This window comes from Myxine glutinosa, chromosome 5 (genome assembly GCF_964187855.1).
Source record: "Myxine glutinosa chromosome 5, kmMyxGlut1.1, whole genome shotgun sequence".
In the NCBI taxonomy this organism is placed as follows: Eukaryota; Metazoa; Chordata; class Myxini; order Myxiniformes; family Myxinidae; genus Myxine; species Myxine glutinosa.
The window spans coordinates 198,144,930-198,167,090 of record NC_136265.1 but is presented as its reverse complement, the minus strand read 5'-3'; the positions used below and the strand labels follow the sequence as shown (position 1 = coordinate 198,167,090).

Genomic DNA, 22,161 nt, shown 5'->3' with positions numbered 1-22,161 from the left:
CGAGTGGTGACAATCCCCCCCCCTCTATTTACATGCAATGGTTTGGTCCAAAGCGAACGGCTTCCGGAGTTTGGTAAAGAAATCGCCATCGCGTGCACAAACGCGCAGGAAAGCGAATGAATCGCAAATTCGTTTTTATTAGTTGTAAAACATAGTTTAACGCCAACATAGTTTGCAAACGTGAAATAAATGAATACGCTCTCAAATGTGCCATCCGAGGCAGAGTGTGCCCGCCACGTTCGGCACACGCGATCGTTCGCTGCTCTCTGATTGGTTGAATCGTTTTTTGGACATAGCTCGGTAAGTAATTGTCCGATTAATATGAAACCTTGAAAAGGCACATCCTCGGGTCCCCAGCAATATACCTGGCAAGTTAAAAGTATATCGGACCCGTGGTTGTCGAGAAACAGCGGTCACAGACAAACGTACAGACGTACAGACAGACAGACAGAGATTACTGGAATTATAGATAGATGAAGAGCAGCCAATTAGCATGGTGCCAATGGAAATCGCAGCAAAGGAGGTGGAGAGAGGGACGAGTGATGAGAGAGAAACACAGACACGTGGTTTAAAGTTGAAAGAGACGGATGGTACAACAGACAGACGGACGTACTTTACGACAGGTGGACGGTGCGACGGGCGGGTGGACGGTGCGACGGGCGGGGGGACGGTGCGACGGGCGGGTGGACGGTGCGACGGGCGGGTGGACGGTGCGACGGGTGGGTGGACGGTGCGACGGGTGGGTGGACGGTGCGACGGGCGGGTGGACGGTGTGACGGGTGGGTTGAAGGTGGACGGTGTGACGGGGGGTGGGTTGAAGGTGGACGGTGTGACGGGTGGATGGACGTTGTGACGGGTGGGTTGAAGGTGGACGGTGTGACGGGTGGGTTGAAGGTGGACGGTGTGACGGGTGGGTTGAAGGTGGACGGTGTGACGGGTGGATGGACGTTGTGACGGGTGGGTTGAAGGTGGACGGTGTGACGGGTGGGTTGAAGGTGGACGGTGTGACGGGTGGGTTGAAGGTGGACGGTGTGACGGGTGGGTTGAAGGTGGACGGTGTGACCGGTGGGTTGAAGGTGGACGGTGTGACCGGTGGGTTGAAGGTGGACGGTGTGACGGGTGGGTTGAAGGTGGACGGTGTGACGGGTGGGTTGAAGGTGGACGGTGCGACGGGTGGGTGGACGTTGTGCGGGTGGGTTGAAGGTGGACGGTGTGACGGGTGGGTTGAAGGTGGACGGTGTGACGGGTGGGTTGAAGGTGGACGGTGTGACGGGTGGGTTGAAGGTGGACGGTGTGACGGGTGGGTTGAAGGTGGACGGTGTGACGGGTGGGTTGAAGGTGGACGGTGCGACGGGTGGGTGGACGTTGTGACGGGTGGGTTGAAGGTGGACGGTGTGACGGGTGGGTTGAAGGTGGACGGTGTGACGGGTGGGTTGAAGGTGGACGGTGTGACCGGTGGGTTGAAGGTGGACGGTGTGACGGGTGGGTTGAAGGTGGACGGTGTGACGGGTGGGTTGAAGGTGGACGGTGTGACGGGTGGGTTGAAGGTGGACGGTGTGACGGGTGGGTTGAAGGTGGACGGTGTGACGGGTGGGTTGAAGGTGGACGGTGCGACGGGTGGGTGGACGGTGTGACGGGTGGGTTGAAGGTGGACGGTGCGACGGATGGGTTGAAGGTGGACGGTGCGACCTGCCGGTGGACGGTGCGACGGGCGGGGGAAGATGGATGGTGCGACCGGGTGGATGGACGGTGTGACGGGTGGGTTGAAGGTGGACGGTGTGACGGGTGGGTTGAAGGTGGACGGTGTGACGGGTGGGTTGAAGGTGGACGGTGTGACGGGTGGATGGACGTTGTGACGGGTGGGTTGAAGGTAGACGGTGTGACGGGTGGGTTGAAGGTGGACGGTGTGACGGGTGGGTTGAAGGTGGACGGTGTGACGGGTGGGTTGAAGGTGGACGGTGTGACGGGTGTGTTGAAGGTGGACGGTGTGACGGGTGGGTTGAAGGTGGACGGTGTGACGGGTGGGTTGAAGGTGGACGGTGTGACCGGTGGGTTGAAGGTGGACGGTGTGACGGGTGGGTTGAAGGTGGACGGTGTGACGGGTGGGTTGAAGGTGGACGGTGCGACGGGTGGGTGGACGTTGTGACGGGTGGGTTGAAGGTGGACGGTGTGACGGGTGGGTTGAAGGTGGACGGTGTGACGGGTGGGTTGAAGGTGGACGGTGTGACCGGTGGGTTGAAGGTGGACGGTGTGACGGGTGGGTTGAAGGTGGACGGTGTGACGGGTGGGTTGAAGGTGGACGGTGTGACGGGTGGGTTGAAGGTGGACGGTGTGACGGGTGGGTTGAAGGTGGACGGTGTGACGGGTGGGTTGAAGGTGGACGGTGCGACGGGTGGGTGGACGGTGTGACGGGTGGGTTGAAGGTGGACGGTGCGACGGATGGGTTGAAGGTGGACGGTGCGACCTGCCGGTGGACGGTGCGACGGGCGGGGGAAGATGGATGGTGCGACCGGGTGGATGGACGGTGTGACGGGTGGGTTGAAGGTGGACGGTGTGACGGGTGGGTTGAAGGTGGACGGTGTGACGGGTGGGTTGAAGGTGGACGGTGTGACGGGTGGATGGACGTTGTGACGGGTGGGTTGAAGGTAGACGGTGTGACGGGTGGGTTGAAGGTGGACGGTGTGACGGGTGGGTTGAAGGTGGACGGTGTGACGGGTGGGTTGAAGGTGGACGGTGTGACGGGTGGGTTAAAGGTGGACGGTGTGACGGGTGGGTTGAAGGTGGACGGTGTGACGGGTGGGTTGAAGGTGGACGGTGTGACGGGTGGGTTGAAGGTGGACGGTGTGACGGTTGGGTTGAAGGTGGACGATGTGACGGGTAGGTGGACGGTGTGACGGGTGGGTTGAAGGTGGACGGTGTGACGGGTGGGTTGAAGGTGGACGGTGTGACGGGTGGGTTGAAGGTGGACGGTGTGACGGGTGGGTTGAAGGTGGACGATGTGACGGGTGGGTTGAAGGTGGACGGTGTGACGGGTGGGTTGAAGGTGTGACGGGTGAGTTGAAGGTGGACGGTGCGACCTGCGGGTGGACGGTGCGACGGGCGGGTGGAAGGTAGATGGTACGACAGGCGGATGGTACAGCAGACAGGCAGACAGTATGACACACAGACAAATGTGTGGGAGCGGAGGGAAAGTCGCAGCCAAACGTAATTCTGGGGTTTGGAAAGTGGAAGATCAGTACAAGGAGAGTGAGATATTTAGTTGTTTTTTTTTAATGTAAAGTACATCTCTGCCACCAGGATGGTGTTGAGGCCTGTCAAATCGGAGGAGATAGTATCTGGGAGAGACACAAAGGAGTCATGGACGTCATGTGTGAGGAAGAATTTTGTTAAACAGATTGTCTGGTTCATCAGCGGCGTCCTGGATTGAGACGTCTGTCAGGTTGGAGCGGAGGCCTCAGATGATTATGGTCATTTCTTTCCACAGCAAGATAAGGTTTCCAGTGGGATTTCCACTGCCTGGATAAGTGTTTCATGAATCAATTGTAGTGTTCTCCAACAGAATATCCTGTTTCCATCATTAATTTACCAATTTGATGAGGAAAAAAATATTAGGATGGACTTAAAAATCCTTTCACTGCATGTTGCTTCCAAAAACAGTTCCCCGACGGCCAATAATACGTTATAAGGAAATGAGTAGGCTCAATTGAAGGACTCATTCAAGATACCAGAACATTTATTTTTGAGAATGCAGAGGAGTAATCAGTGTTCTTTTTCTTGTGATGTTAAGATACTTTTGATTACTCGCAGAATCCGAGGGTTTTTCCAAGTATATTGGTTGGTCTTGTGTGTTATTCTGTCTGTTTCCGTCAATTGCCTACAGGTCACAATTTGAAACCGATCTTCACGAAACTTCACCAGATGGTAGTGTTGGTCATAAGGAAGCAGCCTATTGATTTGAGGTCAAAGGTCATCTTGAGGTCGGGTTTCTAAAATTGTCATTTTTCATCCGATTCACTTGAAAATTGAACAGCATTTGCATATTGTCACTAAATTGGGAAACCAACTATTTTTATGTTCAAAAGGTCAAAGATCAACAGTGTGAGAGCAACAGGCTTTGTGCTTCCACATTATCGTTAGTGATTCCATTAATGTTGAGGGCTTTAGATTCTACAGATTCTGGGAGAGATGGATGTGATGCTGTGGAACCAACCCATAGGGAAGAGCAGTACTTCATTGAGTTATGGGCACAGACAGGCCTCGTAGGCTGTACTTGTTTCTGGGTTTTTTCCATGGCATGACTTAGAATGGAGGGAGCCATTCTGCATTTGGCTTTGGAGGGCAGCTTTGTTACACATTTAGCCCAGGAGAGTTAATGGTTGATGGTGAGGTCTCAGGGTTCAAGAAACTGGACCTATTTCAGCAGCGGACCATGGAAATGGATGGGTGCGTTTGTTTGACGGTCCATCTGGAGCGATTGGTTGAGACTGACATTTTCCACAATTGAAGAACGTTTATCAGACCAGCATCTCATAATTTTCAGGTAAGCAGAGAGCGGAACATCTCTTGCTTTACCTGTTAGTGGAAAGGGGTGCTGTACAACAATGTGGAATTGTCTGCCAGAAGGAAAAGGGGGTTTCCAGAGCATCTGAGAGGTCGTGCTTGGAGATGAGAAAAAAACACTGTGCCAAAGATACTGCTGTGGAACACTCCTCTCCATGATGATGATTATGATGATGATGATGATTATGAGGACGTGGTTCGGGTTCCATTGATACTTTCGGTGCGAAGATCACATTTATTGCTTTTGGTTGAATGCGCCTGCACCACAATACCACATATCCTTCCTCTACACTCCCTCCCTTTCTCCCAGTTGCTGTTTTGTTTGAATGAACATTAAAATATATATTATTCGAATCCAAGTATGTATTGTTTGCTGCTTGTGTACCTTTTAGAAAATGTTTATTTCTATATTTGTTCAGTAATATTTATCGGCGTGTATAATCACAGTCCCTTCTCCCAACTTTCTCTGAAATTCTAAACAAACGTTTTTGCATGTGTGTTGAACCTAATTTTTCCACCTTTATGACTGATAGAATCCTTGTGTAATTTCTATTTTTTGTCTATCAAAATGAAGATTTTCAAATTTGATTTGTGGATTGAACAACCAATAACTGTCTATGCAAGTTGTAGAACCTTTCCGTTGAACTTGCGAGACACGTCTTCTTGCCAAGTTTCAGTAACTGCCACGATGTTTGCTATCAGCTTTCGATTTTACTCGTGTCGTGCAGATGAAGTCGCCGAAGAAGAGGAAAAAGAGAGCATTTCTTACCATGTCAGTATTGACGTTCTCTACAAGATCAAATCTACCAGGTATCTCCATGCTTGTATTTTCTTAAAACTCAGCATTACTGCTCTGATGATGCATGGTTGCAGTTGTGGTTGTTGTCTCCTGTTGTTTTGACATGTCGCGATGGCCTGTTTGTCCCCATACAGCAATGGTTTGTTTAGCGTTCCATATAAAGAAAAGGTTTTAGAGACGTAAAGGACACAAACAGTCATGCATAACTTATTTAACGTGTTAAATAAGGTGTTGTAAAAGACACTGCATCAATTGTGGTAAACTTCTGAATTTTTTTTCCTTGCTGCAGCCTTTAAAACCTTTATTTTATTTCAATTGAATTATATACTTGGCATGAGAACACAAATTGAGACAAATTATTGGCACTTTGATGACCTTATGTTTAGCAGTACTTGGACAAAATATTGTTATATTTGTGGGGGTAGATGATGAAATACCATAGTACAGATAGGATTGTTTCGTAATAGCATGGACCGTGGACGCGTAGGAGACATCTCGATGTATTTAAGCAGGGAAATTGAAGCTTAAGATGCTTTGTGTCTTCACATGGGGGGTGGAGCTATGTTAATTAGGTAGGGATTAAAGTTGGTTTTCCCCAGTCTGTGATTGCTCCCTGTGGTTTTTCCCTATGTTTTCTCAATTATAACAAGGCCGGCCATAAAAATTCACGCTCGTTACAACAACAACAATAACGACAATCGTCCCCTGCAAGCCAGGCAGTGCCGATAGGCAAGTAAGCCACGCCTTAATGATGCTCACGCCAAGCAAACCAGCAGGCCACGCCCCAAAGTTCATCATTGTTCGAGCCCGGCCATGGGGTGATTCAATGGAACTCGGCGATTGGTCGGGGGGGGGGGGGGGGGGGGCGTCACAGGGAAGGTTCGAGCAGGAGAGGAAGAAGAATCGCTGACAATCACTCTCTTTCTCGGACTGGCTTTTGTCCCTGGCGGTCGCTTTTTGGTCTCGTGTGCGCCTGTGAGGAGACTTTCCGGAGCTTTTGTGGAACTTTTGCAATCGTGAGGAGGAGCAATAAGGCGGCGGTTTGCGGGGCTCTTGGCGCTTTGGATGGAGAGAGCAAAAAGAGGGCCGTCTTCACAGCTCGCTCAACAGCTCTGTACGCGTCGCCGTCGTCGGCTTGGCGCCATATTGGGCACTCGGGCGCGGGAAGCGTTGGACTTGGCCACACTGTACTGCCGACTACATTCAACGATCTCGTTGACCAAGCTCAGTGCCGGCCAACTAAAACTAAAAGAAACTATATACAGTGAAACCTTGACTTACGAGTTTAATTCGTTCTGTGACCGAGCTCGTAACTCAATTTGCTCGTTTCTCAAATTAAATTTCCCCATTAAAATGAATTGAAATGCTATTAATCCGTTCCAGCCCCCCAAAAACCACACCAATTTTTTTTGAAATATATATATAAAAATATCTCGCGCTTTATATTTCACCTGTATGCAGCATACAAGTTGGCAGGATGGCCTGGACTGGAGGTACGCACACTTGACTCTAAACTGTCCAGCCTGGGTTTGAATCCCGACCCAGCTATAACCTGTCATGTCGGTGTTTCACAGGCAGGGTGATTCATCAATGTGTGTACCGCTAAACTGGGCGCCCCGTTTGCGTCCCATTAGTTGTTGGATGTTAAGGATCTCACCGTGTCTTCCACAAAGAGAAGGCGAGCTATCGCCGGCACTCTGAACAAGTTGTGGCCTGGCATGCTCTTCTCCTCTGCCGTTATATACGTCCTCCTCGGCATCTTTTTCCAGAAGAGCCCTGTCTCGTCACAGTTGAAGATTTGCTGGGGGATGTATCCTTCGGCTTCTATCAGTTCGGCAAAAGTTATTATAAAATCTTCAGCTGCCTTCACATCCGAGCTTGCTGCCTCAGCCTCACCATGCCTGACGACGGAGTGAATGCCGGTCCTCTTCTTAAAATTATCAAACCATCCCCGACTGGCTTTGAATGACTCTTCCGATGCCTCGTCCGTTGATGTTCCCGCCGTCTGCTGCACCAAATCCCCGTAAATGTCTCGTGCCTTCTCACAGATGATGCTCTCGGTCACGGTATCTCCTGCGAGCTGCTTCTCCATCAACCACACAAACAACAACTTCTCCATCTCTTCATGGACAGAGGTCCGGAGCTTTGAAATAATCTTAACGCCCTTGGCTGGCGTTATAGCCTTTATCGACTCCTTCTGCTTCAAAATCGTACATATCGTAGAAGTACTACGATCGTACTGCCTCGCCAAGTCGACAACACGCACACCTCGCTCATGTTTTTCGACGATTACGTGTTTTATATCCAAGCTCGCTCGCTCGTAACTCAGATCTCGGCTCGCATCACAAAGCAAAAAATCGACCGAGCGACGGCTCGTATCTCGGAAAACTCGTAAGTTGGTGCACTCGTAAGTCAAGGTTTCACTGTATTTTAATTTATCATTCCCCTGTTGTGTAATTGTGTCTGAATGGAGACGTCTCAAATTAGGATGTAGTTTTACCTCACCTTTCATTTTCACCACTTTAGTATTGCATTTATTTTCATTAAAATCTTGTTGCATTTTATTTGTTGTGTGTTGTTTCTCTGTTTGTGGCTCCGTCTCAGTAAGCACCTCGTCGTCTTCCATCCTGCATGCACCATAAAAACAACGGCCATTATTCGGAGTTTGCTTCGGAATTAAAGACCGTCTGGCTTATTCGTCCAAGGCTGGTGTTCATCGGCCACGGACTTGACAATATTTACTTTGTCTCTTGTCCGGAGGGCAAAGTGACTGAGATTCAGCATTTGGACAAATATGGCGGCTCCTAGTGCTTTTTATTTAGTGCAAAACATAAAGCAAGAGTTTAAAAAACCCTTCCCATCCTTTTTTTTTTTCTCTCTCTCACAAGACCACGTGGGGTAAGGTATGCTTTGAACGCTACAGTTTATTCTTTGTTTGTCTCATCTTTCCTTTGCAGTATTCTCCTGATCAAGCGAGTGGCAGTTATTGATGCGGACAAGCCGATTTCTGGTCAGCTGCGTGTGATGACATTGAGTGAAGACTCCCCCTACGAGACCTTGCATGCGTACATCAGCAGTGCCATGGCACCCTTCTTCAAATCGTACATTCGGAACACTGGCAAAGCTGACAGGTGATACCCCAATCAGAAATTATCTTGCCTTTCTAACCAATGTGTCCACCTCTTCAGCTCTAGCCAACCAGTTTACCACCCGCTTTCTGTGAGGCCATTTTACTTTGAATTTTGAGGCCATTTAATCACCCCCTCCCCCCCTCACTTTCCCTCCTTCCCCTCCTTCCCCTCCTTCCCCTCCCTCCCCTCCCCCCACTCCCTGCATTAGTTTAAAGTAGAAGTGGTTTGACCAACATGATTACGTGCAGTTGCTGTTAGTCATAGATTCACATGAAAGAGCTGCCTGGTACTTTGCGTGCAATTGGCTCTCGAGCAAATATCTCAGCGAAATTGCTCATTATATAACCATGTGAAAGAATAAGAAGAAATGTGGCAAGCAGGTGTTGTTTGCTTATTGAATGGACAATTATCAAATAAATAGCCATTCTCGATGAAGGCTTTTAGATTTGTGCAATCGGTTACAGTAACTTGCGTTCTGGAACTGAGCCACGGCAGCAATAAAAACAGCAATTTTATCCTTTGGGGCTCATCGGCTTTGAGCTAGTTCTACATTTATCTGGCAAAACCGGAAAAGGTTTCCCTCAAAGTTTGGAAATGTAATGCGAGATTGAACAGTTGATGGGCAGCTATCTTACCCTTTGGGTCTCAGGAGAGCTTGGATTTGGTTCTTTGCTGATATGACCTTGGATTATGATCCTCCACCTCTTTGTGTCGTGTGAGAAGTGCTTACTGTAGTATGTTGATGAGGGTCGCAGGGTAATTATATAGTATATTTCTCTATTGAGGAAATGTTGTCAATGTGCGAGACAATGGTGTACATGATTACCCCAGGGGTGAAGCAATTGATTTACTTTGTCTGTCTTTCTGTCTTCAAACATCAATTTATGATCGATGGGCAACGTAATTTAAATGAAATGCTATATTTTGAACACTAATCGGAAAACGAACCTGCAGTTATGGAGTACTTTGGCTCTGAATTTGTCCTGATCGCACATGCGCAGAGAGGAGTGAGATAATATTTTTTGTCGATCCGCCTGTCTAGCAGTCAAACTAAATTGGAAATCATTCCAAACAAGAAACTTTCTATTTTTAAGTGCATCATAACAGACACAAACAGGCATGACAAATTAATGCAATATGTTAAATAAGGTGGCGTAAAAGACAATGTATTAACGGCAGTGAACTTGCGAAAATTTTACTTTTCTACACCCTTTAAAATCTTAATTTTATTTTATTTGAATTATATACTTGAACACTGTAGAACACAAATCATCTTATTGACCCTTTCAAAAACACTTCTTTAGCAGTACTTGAAATATATATTACGGCATTTATTTCTCACAATTTATAGATTGTGGTTGACAGTGAGACTCCAGGAGTTTCACTCGATGGAACTTCCTCGGGAGGATTGTTAACCCTAAAGAATGCATGGCTCGAGGGCATTCTATGGAAATTTCAATGGCAGCCGGGTGCATTGGACCCAAGCCATCCATCCTAGAAAGTAGATTGGAGGGTTTGCCAAACGGGCCTTTCGGAGAGAGATATTGAGAGTCGGAGATTTATCAGGATTGAAAGACTTATTCCAAGTGTTTGACCAGCTTATGATATTTATTTCATGGTCTGAAGAGAGGGAAGAGGCTGTAGCCTTCCTGGCTGAAGGACAAGGGATGTCACAGCACAGGGTGGGGTCCTCAACAAATGGATAATTTTCCAGAGAGTCAGAGAGATCATTTATGAAGATGTGTAACAGGACTGAGCCCAGGACACTGCCTTGGGGCTCTCCAGCCTTGACACGGAGAGGAGATTAAAGGATACCATTGATAGCCACATGTGGGCTATGAGAGTAGAGGAAGTCAGTAAGCAATGTGTGGAGTTGTCTCTGGAATGCCAAAGGCAGAGAGTTTGTCGAGTAAAGCCGGATGCCAGACTGTATGAAAATTACAAAATCACAAGAGGGACGGCCCTGATCTCATGTCTGACGTTGAGGGCTTCTATCCATTGTGGGGTGTGTCGAAGCAGCATGTCCAAGGTGGAGTGACCTGGTTTTAAACCAAATTGGTGATCTGCGATGAGGTTGTTGGAGAAACGGAAGGATTTCATATCAACTGCGATTGTGGAATCCCTGACTGCTGATGATTGGAAGTAAGCTGATAGGTCTGAAGTTGAGGGGATCAGTTTTTGCCCCTTTTATGTAATGCATTGATGTTGTCTGATTTCCAAACAGATGGAAAATGACAGGGTGTAAAGGAGAGAGGAAGTGCAAGAGCAGCAGCAGTTCTTTAGGACACATGAGCTGATGCCGTCTGGTCCAGTGTCTGAGTTAGAGTCGAGGGTTGAAAGAACCTACTGAGGTGAAAAAAAATAAAAATAGAGTCCAAGAGAATTTTGGGTATGACAGGGAAGGATGGTTACCAAGAGTTGAGGGTATTGGGGGACTCAGGATTTGTAATCAAACACAGAATTGAGGCATTTGGCCTTCTCACGAGCGGAGTCTGCTGTGGTGCCATTTGAAGTGAGGGAAGGGATGGAAGTGGAGCATACTCCAGAGACAGATTTAACAAGGCACCACCAGGTTTTTGAGGAGGGAGACAAGTTTGAAAGTTCATTCTTGAGGTTGGACAGATGTTTTTTGTCTCAAACAGAGTGGACATACACTTGTGGAGTTTTTGGAAAACACTGAGATCGTCTTCGGTCGGATTTGCTTTAGTCAAAGATGCTTTGTTTGCATCACCAGCCTCCCAAGGGAATGGAGTTAAAATATGGAAGCAGCAGAAACCAGTGTATTTCACGTAGTTTAAGATTAAATCTTGCCTCTTTTTTTTAAGCTCACCAGGAACATAGTTCCGGGGAGTTTATGCGATGGCACGTCGTCAGTCCGTAAACACTTGCAACTTCTTCTCCGAAACTGCTGATGGGATTGCGACCAAACTTGGCACAAATTATATTTGGTATGTTGTGACTAAAGTTTGTTCACGGCATTAAACAAAAGTTGGAGTGTAAGGGGGGGTCTACCGGGGTCAAAGTGCATCCAGGTTTGACCCCCCCCCCCCCCCCCTCTCCCAATTAAAAAAAAAAAATTTTCTGATCAAATACCATGAGTGATTATTTAATGATACATCTGTTGTTGTTTTTTTTTTTTTAGTTTAAAGTCTTATAATTATGTTTGTATGATTCTACATGCTGCCCTGATCAACCATTGAAATTGGTTTTAAATACTGTTTAAAATACCCTTTAGTCGGTGTAGCTTACTGTTTTATTTTACCAGGTGAGTGCTCAGGGGTGTATTGCCCCTAAGATATGCCTCACCATGGGAAATATCTCACCTCCCCTCTTCAAAATTCAACCAACACATGTATAAATCCAATGCAAATCAGTTTTACTAATGTTTGTTTTGTCGTAGAAGATTTTTTTTTAATGCTGCCTTTATCTGGGTTCCCTGTTTTATTCCAGGGATGGTGACAAGATGGCTCCTTCGGTGGAGAAGAAAATTGCGGAGCTAGAGATGGGTTTGCTTCACCTACAGCAGAACATTGAGATTCCTGAGATTACCCTTGCTATTCACCCCACGGTTTTGTTGGTGATACGTGCCGGTACTGAGAGATCTGAGAAGGCCAAGGTCTCTGACTTTGGAGAACGAGCTGAAGACCCAACCTTCCTTAATCAGCTGCAGTCTGGAGTTAACCGCTGGATCAGAGAAATCCACAAGGTAGAGTAATGGGAACTTAAGGGTAATATTCAGCATTGAATTTCAAAAACCAAGATTTACTACATTAGTATTAGCATGGCGGTTGCTTGCTCAACAGTTAAGGTGGCTTAGAGTCTTAAGGTTCGGAGTTCAAGCCCCTGCTATGCTAAAATACCAGGTTGGTCGACTCAGCGCATCATCCTTTTGAGGTGGGGCAAAACGAGTACCAGTTTGCTGGGAAAAGCGAACCAGTCGGGAATCCTCTTGTCGGCGTCGCAACCCATCTGATTATGTCCCCATGCCAATGAAACTATTCCGGCAGCCTTATGTGCCTTATAATAGATGGGCATCCATCCATTATCGTTCCTATTAGTCTGTCCACCTGCGCAGCGAGAGATGGGGTTTTGCAATCGTGTGTCCATGTCCAGGCCATAACTTTTTATTTTAACCATTTGAGGTTTTGTCATCAAATTAAAAAAACACCTTTATTATGAGAATATGGAGATATTATGAGAATATAATTAATAATTGGGTCAAAATGTCAAAGGGCAAAGTCGAAATGTGTAGAAATGTCCCTTATCAGCCTGTGCACCGCTATGCAGTGCGAGACTGCCGGTTTTTAATTTTTTTTTTAATCGCTTCAGTCTATTTTTTCTGCTTGCATTTTGAGATTCTTTGTCGTTTAACTTTTGAGCTTTTGGCATGAACTTTCAAAAACAAACCTTTATCATGAGGATGTGGAGAACATTAAAAAAAAAATCTTTCTTTTAACTGGTTTTCGTCAAGTTTTGAGTACGACGCAGACCAGCTTTGTATTTTTGGATGCTTTCTTATTATTATTCAAAATGTGGGCTCATATAATGTTTAGATAATTTGTAGATTTTGCTTTTAGCCCGAGATTTTTTGTCTCAATGGTCCGGGATGTATATGGAGCTTCATCGTCGTTTTATGGCCAATCATGAACCCACAAACATATGTAACATCATTGTGCAAAACTGGTTGTTTGGTGTTTAATAGGTCAGAGAGCTGTACAAACTAATAATTTGCAGATTTAGTTTTGCAAGGAAGAGGATCCCCATCATTCATGACTTGCCCTTGATCCCACTTTCATTGGAAGGTTACCAAGCTGGATCGTGACCCAGCATCTGGCACAGCGTTGCAGGAAATAAGTTTCTGGCTGAATCTGGAAAGAGCACTGCTTCGTATCCAAGAGAAACGAGAGAGCTCCGAGGTGTTGTTGACTCTGGATGTTCTGAAGCATGGGAAGCGTTTCTTTGCCACCGTCAGTTTCGATACAGACACCGGTCAGTTTTCTGAGTCGAGAGTAGAAAATGGTGTAAAATCGGCATTGTGATGGTTCTTTACTTGCAATTGAAGACATTTGCACATCAAATGTTGCTTGAATAATTAGCTTGTTTAATGTTTATCTGTGTTGCAATGCACTTCTGCGATTTATTTGGATGGTCTGTGTGCCGTTCATTAGTTTGTTTAATTTAATTTTTTAAATAAATACTTTTTTTCATATATCGATTTTTCATATAAATACATTTTTGTGCTTTTCATTCTGAGGTTGGGAGATTTGCCAACGGTATGCTTCAATCACATATTTGAACGATAATACTGATTTTATGTTTTAGTAACATTCCGAGTCGGTTTAATACCATAATTTGAATGGATTTGATAAAGGTAGTTATTTCATCCTTCTTTCAGTAACATCAGCTGAACTCGCATTTGCTTGTGGTTTGTTTTGCACTTGAATGTGTGAATACATTCTTCCATAAAGTTATCTCCATTAATTATAAGATGCAGAATGACCTTGTTTCTTGTCTATCGCTTGTGCCATTTTGCTATCGCAGGCTTGAAACAAGCGCTGGAGACTGTTAATGACTACAATCCTCTGATGAAGGACTTCCCGCTCAACGACCTACTCTCTGCCACTGAGTTGGACCGCATCAGACTGGCCTTGCTTGCAATCTTTTTCCATCTGCGCAAGATCCGCAATACTAAATATCCCATTCAGCGTGCTCTGCGTCTTGTGGAAGCGATCTCAAGGGACGTCAGTACCCAGCTCCTCAAGGTTTTGGGCACGAGGAAGCTCATGCATGTTCCTTATGAGGAATTTGAGAAGGTTTGTGCTCACTATAGTTTGGTTTCATCTTGATTTTTTGAGGGGAACTTTAACAGCAGGAAAGGTTTTGTCGATGCAATGAGGGCATGCTTGTTATGGATGTGTGGATCCTATTCCATGTCATTATGCAACACAGTAACAGATTTTTATTTTAGCATGCAACTTCCATCCTTGTGTCCAGGTTATGGTGCAGTGTTTTGAAGTTTTCCAAATGTGGGAGGATGAGTACGACAAGCTGCAGGGCCTCCTTCGGGAAATTGCCAAGCGTAAACGAGAGGAGAATTTGAAGATGGTGTGGCGCATTGCTCCAGCGCACCGCCGCCTGCAGTCACGACTTGAGCAGATGCGAAAGTTCCGCCGACAACATGAACAACTGCGTGCAGTCATAGTTCGGGTGCTACGCCCACAGGTCAGTTGCCTTAATTAATCACATGCTTAAAAAAAAACAAACTGGGGGATATTGTATTTGTGGTAACTCTGTCCCTCTCCTAAATGGTTGTGCAGAAATTCACCAAACTTAGTAGTAATGATCACCATGTGGAAGGAGTTGCAACAGCAGCATCATTTTTAGCTCCGTTGCCCTGGGCTCTGAGGTCGGATCAAAAGGTCAAATAAGAAAAAAATGCAATTTCGGTCACATTTAAAAACATTTTCTAATGTAACTTTGTAAATGCAATCGGCATTGGGGGATGCATATGTAACGATTTTTTGGATTTGACTCCCGGTCCATGTGCCAGGGGGTGGAAATTTAGGGTGAAGGGTCAAAACAGAAGATTTTTTTTTCAACACAAAATTTGATATTGGGTCATTCCATTTCTGGTGGAACTTTTTGCCATCTTTCAACTTTGCTTTGGGTGGGAAGCATGGCATTTAATGGGATTACTTTTAGCATAATAATTCTTAAGTAATGTGCAAGTGGAATTTCGTTCTCATCTGGAAAGTATATATTTTGAATATGAAGATTAGAATGTGGATATTTGTTACCTGATAATATTGAGGGTGAACTTGTGGTGCTGGGCTGAACCAATTGTCCCATCCCCTTCGGTTGGAAATGTAAAGGATAACTATAATAGCTGTGGCAATATCGGGTTCTGTTCTGCATTCATTATTATATTTCCTTTGCTCATTATATTTTGAACTGAAAATAATTTCAACGTAAAGGGTTTACTGGTAACAACCTGTTGGCTCTTAAAAGAGCTATTTATATTCTTTATACTTTAAAACATAACTCCAAAGCCAAAGGAAAGTAGGCCTTAACATTTCAGGCAGCATGCTCCATCCATCGACGGGAGGAAGTGATGCATAGCAAGCAGGGCGTTGCATAAAGTGGACTTACTCCTCTCGGTGGGTGGAGCATGCTGGCCGAAACGTTGAGGCCTACCTTTTTTCCTTTTGGAGTTGTGTTTTAATGTACTAGGGCATGCCCGTACTATATATATATATCTAAAATTATATCCCCCCCTCTATTTACATGAAATGGTTTGGTCCAAAGCGAACGGCTTGCGAGTACGGTGACAATCCCCCCCCTCTATTTACATGAAATGGTTTGGTCCAAAGCGAACGGCTTGCGAGTACGGTGACAATCCCCCCCCTCTATTTACATGAAATGGTTTGGTCCAAAGCGAACGGCTTGCGAGTACGGTGACAATCCCCCCCCCCTCTATTTACATGAAATGGTTTGGTCCAAAGCGAACGGCTTGCGGAGTTTGGTAAAGAAATCGCCATAGCTCGGTAACTACTTGTCCGATTAATATGAAACCTTGAAAAGGCACATCCTCAGGTCCCCAGCAATATACCTGGCAAGTTTCAAGTATATCGGACCCGTGGTTGTCGAGAAACAGCGGTCACAGACAAACATACAAACATACACACAGAGATTACTGGAATTATAGATAGATAAAGAACATAAATGGCTCTTTTAAGAGCCAACACATGGTGTAAACCTTTTACTTTGTTGTTATTCCACCATGGAAACCTTTAGACAACACTTGAAAGGTAATTTGGTGTTGATGAGTTTTGGAAAAGGGGGGGGGGGGGGGGGGGGGGTATATGTACATGGTAGCCATATTGTTTAAGTTTTATCACACATTCATTTGCTATGTGATCATCAGATTTCAGCTCATAATGATACAGTACATCACTTGATTTCTGGCTCGTATCAATAAATTCTGAGTTGGGCACCTGTTGCCAAATCCACCAGTACCACTACCATTAATTACAGCCACAGGTGACCTTGCGTTCTTGTGGGGTAGGTTTGGCCCAAGCCTTTCACAAACTGACTAGTCAGTCAGATCTGATGTTTGATGGGAGCAGATTTAGTAATGATTTTAATTTCGTTTCTGGTACTGGCTATAATTCTGCTCTTTGTGAAAGACCCAGTGTGTTATTTTACACCTGCCAGCTAATTATGGGAGAGAGGACACCCAGACTAGCGTCCATCCGAAGGATGTCTCAATTTATGGAACGCCCTGCCTGTTATGTACTGATGCAGATATTTTTTTAGACAGTATGTAATAGATGAATCAAGAATTCTGAGTTGGGCACCTGTTCCATAAAAATCCATAAATTTTTGTCAGAAGAAGAATCTCAAATTTTAATTCCCGAGGACGACAACACTTTTGTTTACAAGGGAATACACAGCAAGGAACAATAACCTTTATCAAACCAAGAAGAGCATACTACAATTCACGAAAGCACATTGTAAGATTCACAAAAAGTCCCAAGTGAAAAATCCTGGTACAGTAGAGATGTACATCAAAGGAAACATCATAAGGATACACCAAATAACAGTAGCATGCACAGTATACAGTCAACATACAGTGTAGACAAACCAAGTAAAATCCTAAGTACAACATTTACAACATTTACAAACCTAGTGAAAATCCTACTATTTGGATGTCAGTCCTGACCTTTATATGAGTAGAAAGTGGAGAGGGAGGAGCGAAGAAAGGGGAGGAGAGCAGTAGGATTGGTTAGGCAAAGTGTAGGTGGGAGGGATGAGGGCAATTGGGATTGGTCGAATGAAATATTGGGGTGGGAGGGAGCAAGGATCGAGGGATACAATGTGATTGGTCGAGTGAAATGTTCGAGTCGGAGGGATATCCCGCTGAGTGAGGAGAGATTGAGGAATGCATATTAAAATATACTTAATGAGGAAGATATGTTCTTCCAGACTCTGCGGTGCCAAGATTCTCCCAATTCTGCTTGGAGATTTTCAAGGACCTGCAAAGTCATTCACTTCATGTGAATGTAACTACAAAAAATTATATATATATTTACAAATTGAATGAATGAATGAATGATCGTTTTGAGGCCATTTTTCCCCGCTAGAGCGGGGGTTAGCCTTGCAGGCCCCATGACAATCATGGTTCCCTGTTTGAGGCCATGTTTTTATGGCCGGATGCCCTTCCTGACGCCAACCCTTGGTCGCCTCTTACGATGCGCAGGGATACGGTGTACATATTCTAAACCGGGGTACACACCGGGATCATTCATCCCAGCAAGCTGGTACTCAATTTGCCGACCTCGGAAGGATGACAGGCTGTCAACCCTAAGTATTTAAATATTATCTTAGAAACAAGCATATCAAATTCATCTTTGTCAACCGCAAAACTCATTTTAACATTGTTAAGTCGAATATAATATAACATTACATTCCTCGGGCGGTTCCGGTTCCTCGGGCGAGTGAAGCGTACTTCGAGCTCTCCACGGCATCAAAGTTTAAGTATTTTCCCATTCTTGTCCTTGTCAAATTTCCACTGTTATTTTACTGTGTACGTGTTATTGTGTGTTTCTAGTTAGTATTGGTTTATAATTCGTACAAACTTGTGTGTAATTAATCGTTTTCTGGGTCGTACCTCGTGCGCGGCCTGGTAACTTGAGGCTTCCCTCCCCCCGTCGGTGTTTTGTCAATTTAAGTTCTTTCCTTCGCTGTATTACTTTTCTTTTCTTTTATTTTCTCCCCCTCACCTCACCTCCCGAGACAAAGAATTCTATATTGATTCTTTCTCTCCTCCCAGACATGTTGCTTGTTCGCTCTCCTCCTCGTCTCGACTTGTGCCCCGCCCCCTGTATCTCGTTTTTCTTCCGCCGCCGCTCCTTCTTTCTCAAATCCACGTTCTCGCTTGGAGACTTTTCCCGGATTGTTTTTCATGGTTTTCATGGTTCTGTTTGGATTTTGTTAGAATATGTTTAAACCGCAGCCGTGATGCTGACGCCGCCCCCCCCCCCTTTCCCCCCCTCCCCCCCCCCCCAGAATTTCCATGTTTTAAACGTTTCCCAGTGTGTACCCTGGTTAGAATAGGTACACCGTATCCCTGCGTGTCGTAAGAGACGACTAAGAGGGTTGGTGTCAGGAAGGGCATCCGGCCATAAAAACATTGCCTCAAAAAGAGAACCATGACAATTACAACTACATATGGGCAGGGTGCAGCCTGAAGTGGAGATCGGTTTCTGAGGTTTGGGACATGGAATGTAGTGACAATGACAGGGAGATCAGGAGAAGTGGTGGAAGTATTGGTCAGAAGAAGAGTGGACATATGTTGTGTGCAAGAGACGAGATGGAAGGGAAGTGGTGTGAGAATGGTGAAGGGTAGGCAGGGACAGAAATACAAGTTTGTGTGGCAAGGGTGCCCGGAGGGCGTGAATGGTGTTGGTGTCCTGTTTTCTGAGGAGTTTGTAGACAGTGTGGTGAGTGTGACTAGAGTGAGTGATTGGTTGATGATGGTGAAAAATGATGATTGGAAAGCTCTTGGTGAACGTCATCTCGGGATATACTCCGCAGGTTGGTCGAAGCGATGAAGAGAAGGACAAGTTCTGGTGTGCGATCGAGAAGCTGATGGAAAACGTGAAAGATGAGGAAGTTGTTGTTGTGGTGGGAGGAGACCTGAATGGACATGTGGGAAGGAGTATGGATGGTTTTGAGGGAGTTCATGGGGGTTACGGATATGGTGTGAGAAATGGAGAAGGTGAAAGGATTTTGGAGTTTGCTGATGGAGCTGATTTGTTGATTTGTAATACTCAGTTCCAGAAAGAGGATAATAAGCTTGTTACATACACGTCAGGTGGGTCGACGACAACCGTTGACTACCTGATGGTGCGTAGGCGAGATAGGGGGCACCTCCGGGACACAAAGGTGATCCCGGGGGAGGAGGCTGTTTCACAGCACCACTTGGTTGTCTGCGACATAAGGGTGAAAGGTGCAAGGAGAGCTCGGCGGGTGAAGTACCAACCGAGAATGAAGGTTGTGGAGGTTGAAAGAGGTGACAGTAAGGGAGGCATTAAAAGAGAGGCTGAGTAGGGTAGAGGATGATGTGGTTGAGCTTGAAAGTGGTTGGATGCCAATGAAAGCAAGTCTGTTGGGAGCCGTTGGTGAGGTATGTGGATGGACAAAAGGACCACTGAGGCACTCGGAAACATGGTGGTGGGATGATGAAGTTGGAAAGAGGATTGACGAGAAGAGGAAGAAGTTCAAGGAGTGGCAGAAGGCGAAGGGTACGGGAGCAGAAACAGCAGAGCATGAAAGTTATAAGGCAGCCAGGAAGGCTGCAAAGAAAGAGGTAGCAAAGGCGCAGGAGGCATGTAGGAAAATGTTCGGAGAACGCTTGGATTCGGAAGAGGGTCAGAAAGCAGTATTCAGGATTGCAAAGCAGATAGCGAAAGAGAGGTGTGATGTGATGGGGTGAGTTGCTTGAAGGATGAAGTGGGACAAATCGTTGTCGACCCAGATGGAATTAAAGGAAGATGGAAAAGATATATGGAAAATGCTGTTGAATACAGAGAATGAATGGGATGGCAACATAGAGAGTAACCTAGTTTTAGGACCGGCAGAGAAGATAACTGAGAAGGAAGTTGAGGAAGCGATAAAAGCAATGAGTGGAAAAGCGGGAGGGCCGACGGGAGTTGTGGGAGATATGTTGAAGGCAGCAGGAAGTTGGGGTGTGAAGAGAATGACACAGATCTGTAATCTGGTGGTGAAAGAAGGCCGCATTCCAGTGGATTGGGAACTGAGTACCCTCGTCCCTCTATACAAGGGGAAAGGTGACCCTCTGGAGTGTGGCTCGTACCGAGCGATAAAGTTATTGGAGCATGGAATGAAGGTATTGGAAAGGGTGTTGGAGAGGAGGATAAGGAAGAAAGTGAATATCGACGAAATGCAGTTTGGATTTATGCCAGGAAGAGGAACATATGTTGTTCCAGGAAGAGGATGCCAGGAAGAGGCATTTCTGCCAGGAAGAGGATGCGCTCTTCATTGTGAGGCAGTTGCAGGAGAAGTACATGGAGAAGAGGAAGAAGTTGTTTTTTGGGTTTGTTGATCTGGGGAAAGCATTCGATAGGGTTCCACGCGAAGTATTGACATGGGCATTGAGGACGTTAGGAGTGGAGGAATGGTTGATCAGAGTAGTGATGGCAATGTACAAAAGAGCGTGCACAGCTGTAAGGACGAAGGACGGGAACAGTGGTGAGTTTGAGGTGAAGGTGGGAGTGCATCAGGGGTCGGTACTAAGTCCAATACTAATTGTAGCTGTGATGGAGGTGCTGGCTCAGAACGTAAAGGAGGTTTTACCGTGGGAGTTGTTGTATGCAGATGATCTGGTGTTGATTGCGGAAAGTATGGATGGACTGAAGGAAAAGATGAAGAAGTGGAAGGAATGTATGGAGACAAAAGGTCTGAAGGTGAATATCGGAAAGACGAAGGTGATGGCAAGTGGTAAAGCATGTGGTGAAGTGGAAAGAACTGGGAAGTGGCCGTGTGCTGTGTGCAGGAAGGGTGTCGGAGTGAACTCCATTCAATGTACAATGTGCGCTGAGTGGTAGGGTGCACACGGTGCCCCTTTAAAAATATATATTTATAGAATCAATCTGTCCCTGGTCTCATTGTATTCCTATACCAAAATAAGAAAGCCAGGCAAACTTTCAAGAAGATTGGAAACTATTTATGTGTCCCACCACTGCTTTGAATATTCACTGGCAAAAACAAATAAATGGCAATAAACGCTTACAGAAATAGGTGGTATACATACAAAGGACACATGTAGGGATTTATTTTGTTAGCAAACATCGACAGAAAATATTAATGCATGACAGACATAGTTCACATATTGATATAAAGTACATTTTATATTCCTTCACAAGTTCACACATGTATTCAACAATGTATTAATTGAACATAATGGCCAATTTGGCTAACATACACAAAACAGAAATGCAACAAACTCATGAATCAGCTGCTTATGACTTTTGGTCCAACAATGTCTTTATTGTCCCTGACTTTTATCATCTGGTTCAGTTGTCCTTTTTCTCAGATTGGGCCTCATCTTTCTGTTCTCTTCAACAACTTGGAGAACATTCTGATAGTGCTCTTCACCGCGAGCAGCTGCCAATAAGTCGGAGCTCAGCTTCACGCCTCGTTCTGCTGAATCATTCACTACATTGATTGCTCCAACATTGATCAAGGCATTCTTGTAGAATTCTGATTCAGGCCACTCGGAAACATCCAGGGACAGGAACCCTGCTTCCAGCTTCAGAACATGGAAGAAAAACCATGAATCTTCGGTGACAAAGTCAGCAAGTTTTGAGCCGAGATTGACTTCTGTTGGGAACCTTGGTTTGCCGAAGCCTGTTCCGAAACGATTCTCAGGAAGCTGGCGCGGTGTGTCAGGTCTTTTTTGGAGCAGTTGGTCTGCAAGTAGGCGACACTCATGAGCTGGGGGTGTTACTGCTGAATAGTGCCAGTGGTATTAGCTCTCCGGTAAGGTACCACAGGTGTCGACTGAACGCCTTCAGTGCGCTACTGGCCACTATGGTGTTGAGTTCCTGATACCGTAGCAGCTTCTCTTGTACAGGAGGAGGAGGAGGT

The 22,161-nt window shown here is 45.8% G+C and overlaps 1 protein-coding gene across 1 annotated transcript in view; it reads left to right on the top strand.

The window, feature by feature from the left end:
• The window catches only part of LOC137411022 (cytoplasmic dynein 1 heavy chain 1-like), a 44,905-nt gene that overhangs the window by 1,232 nt on the left and 21,512 nt on the right, over positions 1–22,161 (top strand). The window contains exons 2-7 of the mRNA XM_078779331.1: positions 5,289–5,370; positions 8,317–8,490; positions 11,941–12,196; positions 13,293–13,479; positions 14,032–14,303; positions 14,485–14,712. Of these exons, the coding sequence (XP_078635457.1) occupies positions 5,289–5,370; positions 8,317–8,490; positions 11,941–12,196; positions 13,293–13,479; positions 14,032–14,303; positions 14,485–14,712 (1,199 nt within the window). The remainder of the gene's footprint in view (positions 1–5,288; positions 5,371–8,316; positions 8,491–11,940; positions 12,197–13,292; positions 13,480–14,031; positions 14,304–14,484; positions 14,713–22,161) is intronic.